The sequence below is a fragment of the Oncorhynchus tshawytscha genome, linkage group LG13 (genome assembly GCF_018296145.1).
Source record: "Oncorhynchus tshawytscha isolate Ot180627B linkage group LG13, Otsh_v2.0, whole genome shotgun sequence".
NCBI lineage: Eukaryota > Metazoa > Chordata > Actinopteri > Salmoniformes > Salmonidae > Oncorhynchus > Oncorhynchus tshawytscha.
The window spans coordinates 53,255,896-53,266,991 of NC_056441.1; the positions used below are offsets into that span (position 1 = coordinate 53,255,896).

General features: G+C 45.1%; 1 protein-coding gene across 4 annotated transcripts in view; it reads right to left on the reverse strand.

The window, feature by feature from the left end:
• Window positions 1-10,324, reverse strand: part of LOC112265118 (spectrin beta chain, non-erythrocytic 4) — a 52,161-nt gene extending 41,837 nt beyond the window's left edge. For 2 of the 4 annotated variants that reach the window (XR_006078656.1, XM_042295899.1), the window contains exons 1-11: window positions 9,385-9,512; window positions 8,765-8,938; window positions 5,592-5,683; window positions 5,346-5,426; window positions 5,139-5,254; window positions 4,794-4,906; window positions 2,642-2,829; window positions 1,372-1,489; window positions 1,003-1,161; window positions 405-707; window positions 4-154 (exon numbers count right to left, since the gene is read on the reverse strand). Coding sequence is in view for 3 of the 4 variants with exons in the window: in XM_042295899.1 (XP_042151833.1) it covers window positions 4-154; window positions 405-707; window positions 1,003-1,161; window positions 1,372-1,489; window positions 2,642-2,829; window positions 4,794-4,906; window positions 5,139-5,254; window positions 5,346-5,426; window positions 5,592-5,683; window positions 8,765-8,938; window positions 9,385-9,426 (1,537 nt within the window). In the remaining variant the exon portion in view is untranslated. Of the gene's footprint in view, window positions 1-3; window positions 155-404; window positions 708-1,002; window positions 1,162-1,371; window positions 1,490-2,641; window positions 2,830-4,793; window positions 4,907-5,138; window positions 5,255-5,345; window positions 5,427-5,591; window positions 5,684-8,764; window positions 8,939-9,384; window positions 9,537-10,156 lie in introns of those variants that run through there. The other 2 variants (XM_024442170.2, XM_042295900.1) reach the window with 2 other exon arrangements.
• Window positions 10,325-11,096: the final 772 nt, after the last annotated feature.

Consider the following 11,096-nt stretch of genomic DNA (forward strand, 5'->3'; position numbering starts at 1 on the left):
TACCTTCGATGGTGGTGAATTTGAGAGCGGCTGTGTTAAGGGTCTGCACCCTCTCTGCCTGCACTGTGATGTCAGCTTCCTGGAGGCTGTGTTTCTGCAGCAGGTCATCCACCTCCAGCAGATGCTTGCCGAAGTCTTTGGAAAGGAGCTGGACCTGTGGTGAGAGGGACATTGGTCACCTTCCTGACACTCAACAATGCTTCCACTGACTATGCTGCCTGTACTGAAACGTCAAAGTCAATTTCTCAAGGGTTTCTCACTGTTTTTTCATGTACTGTATCTCCACATTACCATTTCATGTGTACACAAATGTCAACCCACAGTCTATGCTGTTGAGTCGACACAACTTAGAGATGGTATAGCGTTCATGTAACGTCAAATGCATGACACAATACTTGTCTCACCTGCATGTCCTCCATCCAGTCGATCATGTAGACCATGTCCTGGAAGGTCTTCTGCAGGGCCAGGTTCTTCTCCAGCCGGGCCTTCCTCCCCACCACCAGCTCCTTCAGCAGGCTCCACTGGCCCAGGATGTTCTCCTTTCGGGCCGAGATGCGCCGGATGTCATAGTAGCCTTCCGTCTCCATCTCCCCAGCCAGCTCCACCACCACCCCGATGCGCTCCTCGTACGACGAGATGTCCGCCTCAATGGCCTCGTGCTTCTTCATGGCGGCTTCCACCGCTGGCAGGTCGTAGCCAAAGTTATCCTGGTGGGACGGGACATTCAGTCAGGCAGAGGATCACTTAACTACAGGCAGGTGATTGTGGAAGGGTTTACCCAGTCAGAGAAATGCAGTCATAGGAAAATACATCTAAATATACCAATGTATATTTAAAAGTAATTCATGTTACACAATACTTTGCCATTGGTTCTAAAAAAGACATTCTAAAGACATTTCATTCTCAATCCACAGCTATAAGACTATTGCTATATAACTGTGATGATATGGCCCCTGTGTGATATGTTAGAGACATCTGTCACTTCGGCCCTGTGGTCCCTACCTGAGACACGAGGCGCTGGTTCTCGTTGAGCCACGCCTGTCTCATGGTGGTCTTGTGGTCAAACCGCTGGGCCAGCAACTCCAGCTTCTCCTGGCGAATCAGCTCCTGCCGTAGTGCCACGCCTCTCTCGTGCTCCGCCTTCTCCAGCCTCTCCCACGCCTAGCCAAATGAAAAACAGAGGAAAATGTACCCATAATGCAGCATGGTAAAAAACATAAAGAGGAGTAATTTGCACGGATTTGCTACATTTTAAAGAACCTGATATTGATAAAGAAGGATTTTATATTTGCCAAGACCTGTCCAGTTGTTGCATTATCTGCCCAGGCATTTGAGACACTCCTTATTCCCACTTATACCAGTATTCATTACCTTATTGATATCAGAGATGAGTTTCCCTTCATGGGGCACGTATGGTTTCTGATTGTTAGCTCTGAGCTTGCTTTGGATAGTAAAGAGGAGCACCTCCAGGTTCCCCTTCTCCTGGAACCTAGCACAAGACAAAGTGTTTCACAAACATCCTGAGACACAGTACTGTGCACAAAGTGGGCTCTGTTTGAAACCTAAAATCACAGGTGTCATATCCCAGATCCTGTAACTTAAAATAACCATCTGCTCAGAAAGTGATAACAGACCTGTATTTTTTCCCTATTATTAAGTTACTAGGGGTAGTGACGGTCATGGAATTTGAGGACGACTATCGGTCAGCCAAATGACCACGATCACCGTTATAATCGTTTGAATACTGCACGAATGCCCGGCCGCCATGTCGTCAGTCAGCTGTTTGTTCCACACAAAAAAAACACTTATGATGGTTTTCATGACGGTCTTCATCCATAGTCGTCGCTTACACAATCATCGTGCCAGTCCTATGAATTACGCCACTCATCAATAGATTATCCGTGACAGTTCCTGCAGGCTTGACCTTCACAGCAAAGGCCTTCATTACTACATGTGACCTAGCTCCACACACTGTCTAGTTGTAACCTAATTCAAAAATAATAAGTGGTCATCCCCGAGTCATCACTGAGCAGATTCCAGAGTCATATGATAGGTGACCACCTCTGGCCATCGAGGGCTGCCAGGACAACTAGGCTGGGTGAGAAGCCGGGTAAGGCCTCAGAGATACTAGTCACCAGAGGAGATGTCTATCGAGACACATTTGGGTGTCACATCACTTAGATCCAGTCCCTTTCGGTCAAATAGGGCTTGAGTCACATGGCACGGCTAACTGGGTGCTTAATTATGCCAGACATGCCAGCTTAGGGCCTCATGCTGGGACTCATGCTGGTACTACTGTGCCCACACCCATCAATGTGTAGTTTTTTGTTGTTGTTGAATACCGCAACAGTTAAGTCATATAGCACACATCAAATGAGAATCAGACGAATCAAAAGCATTTGTCTGGGGGCATTCACTGAGAAAATAACATCAAACTATAAGAACTATAAAAGGGTGAAACTATTGACTCAACCTAAATCATGTCCTAAAACTAAAGCATCCAAAAATTGTTTAGTGATATTTGTATAAAACAAAAGTTTGAAGTTTGAAACCTTCTGTTGTATGAACGGGACCACTATACAGTAGATTTTCTTTTTTAAATGTGGTGCTATTATGTGTCATTTGCACAGCGTTGACTTACTTGATGGGCTTCTCGATGGTGCAGTAGGTGGTGAAGGCTTGAAGCTGTTGCTGGACACCCGTTAAGGAGTTGGCAAACTTCTGGTTGCTGATGATGCCTATGGTCTTCTCGATCCACTCCAGGAGCTCCGAGGCCAGAGCCTCATATCGATCGATCATCTTCTGACCGTCAATGGCACTGTCCAAGACCTGTATAAGACATAAACATTTAGCATGGATGGATACTACGTAGGAGTGAATTAATTCATAGCTTTCGATAGTGGATAGATAATAGATTGAATGGTTATCAGTTTGTTTTGACCTACACAACTACAATGATGTGAGCACAACATACAGTATGATATACAGAGCCTTCGGAAAGTATTCAGACCCCTTCACTTTTTCCAAATTTTGTTAGGTTATTTTCCCCTCGTCAATCTACACACAATATCCCACAATGTCAAAGCAAAAATTGGATGTTTGCTAATTTATTAAAAAATAAAAAACGCAAATATTTAATTTACATAAGTATTCAGACCCTTTACTCAGTACTTTGTTGAAGCAACTTTGGCAGCGGTTACAGCCTCGAGTCTTCTTGGGTATGACGCTACAAGAATGGCACACCTGTATTTGGGGAGTTTCTCCTATTCTTCTCTGCAGATCCTCTCAAGCTCTGTCAGGTTGGATGGGGAGCATCACTGCACAGCTATTTTCAAGTCTCTCCAGAGATGTTCGATCGGGTTCAAGTCCGGTCTGTGGCTGGACCACTCTAGGACATTCGGAGACTTGTCCGGAAGCAACTCCTGCGTTGTCTTGGCTGTGTGCTTAGGGTTATTGTCCTGTTGGAAGGTGAATCTTCACCCCAGTCTGCTGTCCTGAGTGCTCTGGAGCAGGTTTTCATCAAGGATCTCTCTGTACTTTGCTCCATGTACTTTGCTTACAATTGGCTCATTCATCCCCCTCCTCTCTCCTGTAACTATTCCCCAGGTCGTTGCTGTAAATGAGAACGTGTTCTCAGTCAACTTACCTGGTAAAATAACAGTAAAATAAATCTAAATAAAAAATAAATCTTTCCCCCGATCCTGACTATTCTCCAAGTCCTTGCCTTCTGAAAAACATCCCACAGCATGATGCTGCCACCACCATGCTTCACCATAGGGATTGTGCCAGGTTTCCTCCAGATGCGACGCTTAGCATTCAGGCTTGGTTTCATTAGACCAGACAATCTTATGGTCTAAGAGTCTTTATGTGCCTTTTGGCAAACTCCAAGCGGGATGTCATGTGCCTTTTACTGAGGAGTGGCTTCCGTCTGGCCACTCTACCATAAAGGCCTGATTGGTGGAGTGCTGCATAGATGGTTGTCCTTCTGGAAGGTTCTCCCATCTCCACAGAGGAAGCCTAGAGCTCTGTCAGAGTGACCATCGGGTTCTTGGTCATTTCCTTGACCAAGACCCTTCTCCCCTGATTGCTCAGTTTGACTGGGTGGCCAGCTCTAGGAAGAGTCTTGGTGTTTCCAAATTTCTTCCATGTAAGAATGATGGAGGCCACTGTGTTTTTGGGGTCCTTCAATGCTGCAGACATTTTTTGGTACCCTTCCCCAGATCTGTGCCTCGACACAATCCTGTCTCGGCGCTCTACGGACAATTCTTTCATCCTCATGGATTGGTTTTTACTCTGGTATGCATTGTCAACTGTGGAACCTTATATAGACAGGTTTGTGCCTTTCCAAATCATGCCCAATCAATTGAATTTACCACAGGTTGACTCCAATCAAGTTGTAGAAACATCTCAAGGATGGTCAATGGAAACAACAGAATGCACCTGAGCTCAATATCGAGTCTCATAGCAAAGGGTCTGAATACTTATGTAAATAAGGTATTTCTGTTTTTGCTTTGTCATTATGAGATATTGTGTGAAGTTTTCTGAGGAATTTGTTTTATTTAATCCATTTTAGAATAAGGCTGTAACATAACAAAATATGTGGAAAAAGTCAAGGGGTCTGAATACTTTCCCGAAGGCACTGTACATATGAATCACGTTACTCATGTGTTCAAAACATACAGTACATATCACTGTATGTATACTGTAGGAGATATATACACAGGTTCCAATGACAATTGTTCTGCCACGTACAGTAGGATCCAGGGTTAAATAGTGTATCAACATTCTCCTACCTTTCCCACTCTCTTGCCCTCTACTCGAAGGGCTTTCATCTTGGAGAAGTAATGGTAGTAGGACACAACATAGGTTATTATCGACTTCTCATCTGGGTTCTCCGTATTCACATCTGCAGAGTCACACAGGAAGGACAACAATACACAAACACTTACAGCACACACATACAATATATAACAATCACTCCTTCACATGAAATCATTCCAGGTCGTGTAAAACAGAACTATGGTCGCTGTAGCTAAAAGTCTGCGAAGGTTTGGCCGTTTGAGATATGTGTCACCAAATGCCCATGAATTGCTGAGGAGTGTGTCGAGCTGCTATTTGAATTCTCTGTGCAGTCTTACCTTCAGGGTCCAGGAGTTTGGTGAGCCCCAGGTTCTGCTCAGCAATGTTGAAGGCTTGCTGGAGGTTGTGTGTGGCATTGGACCGGATCAGCTTATGGAACTCAATCAAATCAGGCCTGTAGTAAAGTAGGTCACTTAGTTCACTTTCTACATGGTCACATAAATACATATTATAAAGCAAGACTTGCTTGTTTAGCCAATGCTGACCTGTGTCGGTGAATGAGAGCGTTGAAGGCGAGACCATCTCTCCAGCACGTGGTGAAGTTCTGGATGTTGACCTCAGAGTACCTGTGGGACAGTGGACACAGAACACACTCACAACCATTGGTCCAATGCATATATCCTATATAACTAAAGACATGGCATGAAACAATAGTAGCAAAACAACTGTCAACACCCTGTCAACAGAGGTTGACGTTCAATTTTGGCTTTTGGTTCAATTAAGACACTCACCCAGCAGTTTTCATCTGGCACCAGAGTAGTAGGGCATCCTTTGCCGACCGAGTCTCCCTGTTGTCGTCACACTCGATCTTAATCCCCTGGATCTGTATACACAGGGAAGGAGAGCAGAAGACAAACAACCACGGTCAAGGAAATCAGCCTCAAAACTGTCCTCAGTTCAGTAAAATCACCAGATTACTACGAGGTTGAGAAGAAAACAGTTAGGAAACACACCCATGTTGCTGGTAAGTTTCAAACACACTGAACCCAAAACCCAGTGCCTTTCAACAGCCACACCAGGAGTGTATTCATTATGCCGATTCCGTTGCAAACAGTTTGGTCTATTTCAAAATGTTGTGCAAAAGAAACCGTTTACTCTAAACACAAAATATTTTGCAATGAAAACAAGAGTTAGTTTCTATTGGACAAATTCAGGTAGGTCCCTCCCTCCCCATTTCGTTCCATTTACTCTGTTTGCTTCCGTTTGATTCTTAAATGGTAAACGGTTTCCGTTGCAAGACGTAATGAATACAACCCAAGAGTCACACAACTGCATTGCATGTTTCATCACTAACTCGCACACAGACATGTGCCTGTCATGTTGGGAGGAAGGCCACAGAATCATGACAACATCACCGTGCGCCCTCATCATCTACGACAGCCATTGGCCCAATCATGTCACCCTGACATGATACATGTTAATGGGAGGGTTGACACCCTAGATTCTGCTAGACCACCCATATCAACCAATCGCACTTCATCCGCTCACATACTGTACATGCTCACTCACACTGGAAAGCAACTGGAGGTTTATAGGACTATACTGCACGCACAGTTTAGTCTCCACCTACAGGGAACGGTTATTTATGATTTAAATGATGATAGAATAACACTACCGGTATGTATAAAGAGAAGGACTAGTCATTGTCTAATTGAACAACTATTTTTCAAATAAACTGCTGCCCAGAAACCAAACAGACTTTTTACAAGAGCCAATGAGGACATTCCATCTCTAAAATGTCCTGCTCACATTTCAGAACAGGCAGATTTGAAACACCCTTGATCGCAGTGCATATCATCCAACAATAAACAAGAGTCCTGAGAAAAACAAACCATCTGGCAGTGACAGAGAGGCATACACCACGCAGGTCACAATTAAGTAGCACAAACACAACGACGCGGAGCGAAGCGACTAGAAAGGAATAGTTAAGTTACTAGTTATAATGGAGGAGTCAAGTGTTTACTAGGGTCTTGAAATCGGCTCCTGGAGAACATTTACCTCCTGGAGTCCTCTTTTCCCCCCTTTCTCTCGCTGTGTCTGCTGCCTGCTGCAGTGTGCTAGGTCTTACCTGCTGACTGGGCAAAGTAAACTGAAACAGTCCAAGGGTAGGGGAGGGGTGGAAGAGAGGGAGAAAGAAAGTGAGAGGGAGACAGAAAGGGAGGAGAGACGTAGTAAACTAAAAAAGAGGAGTGTGAGGGGAGAGTGACAAGACAACCCCAAACGGTTGCAGAATCGGTGACCGAGAAGGAAGTAGGAGTGGCAGAGAGAGATGGAGGGAAGGGTGGGGAGGAGGATAGGCCCTGATTGCATCTAAGCCCTGCCCGGAGCCCCACCCCTTGCTCCCTACAGCACAAATCCGTTTCCAATAACGCGCTTCTCCTCTTTCACTGCTAGCAAAATTGAAGAGGCCATCGACTCGCTGGCTCCACAGTCAGTGAAGTAGAATGGGATGCCGGCCAAAAGTGCCCCAGTCAACCCATAATCACTGTTAGAAGGCAGAGCGATAAGCTATGCCATGCTAGCCTCTCCCCATGATGCCGTAGGAACCACTAGCCTTTGTCCCTGAATCATATGTACAGAGTAACGCTGATTTGAATAATGCAAGACATGCGTTTATGCTGAGACCACCACTGTCCTGAGGCGACAACAAAAGCCAAATGATTTTGCGCTACTTACAGTACATGCCTGTCACTTGTCTGTGGTATCGCGTCCTGTAAGGCCTTGTGCCCATTGTATGTGTACAGTATGTCTCTGAGGCGGATGTCAGACAGTATGTACCTGTTTGAGATCCAACAACGATCAGGACCAGAGTGACATTCAAGCTTTGCTAGTAACGTCACACAGTGACGATGCGGCATGTTTCAGGGCTTCTCCATACAGTCTTTTGGCCAGTCTACAAATCACTCTGATTTCTGCCCTTTCGCTCCTAAATGAAGACGGTGCTGAAACCAGCATGCCTGTTGTGTCAAAATCATGACAATAATATACACCGATTTTTGGCCTACTTCTGTTTACCCCTGGGACACACGAGATGGATACCTTTACCCAACTAGTGCTAAATCTGTCTCTTTCTCAGATGGGTTCACCTTAGCTCAAAGACTGATGAAAAAGAGTGACAAAATGTGCGATAAGACTTTGTTCTTGTGTTTGAAGTAGGTGTACTATAATGTCGTACCCCAGGCTATTGCACACAGCCTGGGATATCAACGATTCAAAGAGCAACTCTGAAATCATTTGTTTTTCAATGATCATAGAACCTCTGGTAGCTGGTAGATGCAGTTGTACTAAACATAGCGGTTCCTGTTTTCTTCATAGAAATGTGGCTCTATCTTCTGAACCGTTTAAGCCCACAAGCCGGGCAGGACTCTTTAGAACAGAGTGGACAAGACCAGGCACTAAATCAATGATGATGTTCTTTTCTACACGTAAGATCATACAAAATGATTGCCCGATGATCTTCTGAACATCCCAATACCTTTCTGATGGTTTTCAGTCACTTCAAACTGTATTGTCTTGGGGCAGATTGTCTACGACGTCACACCATAGAACATGTACCAGTCGGAAACAGGAGTTTGTAGAAACAACAGTGCACACCCACATGAGGTTCATCATCCACATGCTGACTGAGTTCAAAAGTACCCCACGGGGACAAAGAAGGAATAGAGCTACACAGCACTAGAACATACCGTCCCCAACATGAGACACACACAGGCCTGCAGCAACTGGATGCCCAAAATACCTCAGCAGAGGTTAAGCTACCAGCAGGTCTTAAGGACAATCCCAACAGGGGACAGGTACGGCCCCACAGGAGTTGGCTGCATGACAAAATAAAGAAAATGTAAATACAACCACAACGGAAACGACAGAGACAGACAACACCAGGACGGGTGGGCAAGGTCACTACCTGGAAGCGAAGGATGATGGTCCAGATGAGGCCAAGGGTGAGGCGGTGGTTGCCGTCGACGATGTCGTGAGAGCCGACGTTCTCCAGGTGGACCCTCTGCTCCTTGAGGAACTGCAGGGCCTTGTCCACGTTCTCCAGGCAGTGGATCCGCATGCGACCCCGCGTGGGCCTCGGCTAGGGGAGGGAGGGATGGGGGAGGGAGAGAAGGGTGAGAGAACAGCGAGGTAAGGAGGTAGAGGGAATGAGAGAGAGGAGTCATACTTGAATGGTGAAAGCAATCTGCAGGGGAAATACAGGAGAAATACTGCTTTGATCTCAATGCCTTTACAGTAAGACAATATTTTTCCTCATTAAAAACGCAATGGCAAAGAAAGCGTGCAAAATGCTGTTCCCATCCAATTGTCAAACCACATTATGCGGAGGACTATTCTCACACATGACATGTAGCTGCAGTGCTGACAACATTCATGAAACATTTAGACGTGACTGGATAATATTTGTAACAAAAACTAACTACAATGCAGAGAGAGCTCTTTGTTGAATCGTTTGTGCTTGTTCTCCTAGCATCTACTGACTTAAAGGTAGCCCGAGGTTGTGAACCAGAGAATGGGTTGACCAACCAGCATCTCCCCAGACAGGACCTCCAGCAGCCTTGTGAGCATGTAGCCGTCCCGGAGGTCGTTGTAGAGGTCAGCAATCCGACAGGACACTCTGGCCAGGTGGGAGTTCACCCACTTAGTGAAGGTCTTCTTCTGGACAGCATCTCGCTCTTCTGCAGGAGAAATGAAAGAAACACAAGGCTTACAGATGTAGGATATTAATAAAAACCAGTTTGCTACAGCAAGAAAATAAACCTGCAGCAACAGGAAATGTGAATTATTATGTGGAATTGAATGGACATTTTTGTAGGGGTTGATCCATTTTATGTTAGGGCAAATCAAGTCTGCCATTTTAGTGGAAATGGAAATGGATATTACTAACTTTAGAATAGTTTTTAAACCTTGAACCACACTACAAGTTTGCATTTCCTATGGTGCAACAAAAGAGTAATCAAATTAAGTTCCTACTTCTGTAGTTCATCCGGATAGAGCTCTGATCAGTGATGTAGTTACTAAACCTCTCATCTGAGTCGTGTCCCCAGTCACTACTGGTCCAGTCCGAGTCCTAGACTCAAGAACTACAACACTGGCTCTGATATATAAACCATACCTCCTTGTCAGTAGCCCCTTGTATGATAGATCATCAATCAAGTCCTTCCACAACTTTGAACATCCATCAGGTATACTGGAAGGTCTACGAAGCTTGTGTGTTTTGTAAGTGATCTAGCTGTGACTGAGGCAGGTGAAGGTGCTGTTGTTCCTCTAGTCCAGGATAGTCTCTCTATCCACCCACCTGCCAAGGCCTTGATGCGGGAACACTCAAACAGCTTGGAGCTGGTGACCTCGGTTTCCCAGTGTCCCGAGCTGCTGGCCAGACGGGTGTTGTTGTTGTTGAGCTGGCGCTGGGCCTCCGCGTTGTCCAGATCTGTGGAGGCATTGGCCATCGCGCCTATTTCCCTGAACAACTCTACAGACACACAGCAGGAGAGTTAGGTCGAGTACATTTAGGATGCGGATCACACTTCATGCACCCTTTATCACCCCCATGGAAAGAAATGATACTGTACGAAGGTAAATGCATCATCTCAAACACCATGGCAGAAAATCTGAATCACAACAATTTGTCTTTAAGGGGCAAAGTGCATGCATGTTTTGATAGAGCTCCAATCCACACCATATATGCAGTAATCCAGGGAGGGCTATGAACAGCCATAGATATCTACGATTTCTGAAAACAGAAGCATAAGTGATCACTTACGCTTTGACGACTCATCCATATGCTTATCCAAAGCATTTCTGATTCTTAATAATAATTTCTCATTCGTGACTCATTCATTTGCATAAAATGCATAACAGAGGGAGTTTGGCACGCTCTTCTTCCCCGATCATGTCTTGTAAAAAAATGACCTTATTGAAACAACCGGTTCATATTGTGTCTCTTTCACATCAAGTGGGATGAGAGCAGTGCCGTCAGTAAACAGTACAATATATTAAGCAGAGAGCTACTGCCCTTATCCCCCATCCCTCTGGCTCTTTGTCATGTTACACTCATGTCCGTATGAATATGGACATGTTCAAGCGTAAGTGTGCAGTGGGAGACTGATTGAGGTTGAACTCTTTTTTTGTTACAATACCAGCGAATGTCCCTGAGGCAACTCACAAAGCACAAATATTCAAAAAAATCCCCCTCCCCCAAACCTCAACCCCTGATTCCCCTCTATTCTCCTCCCATC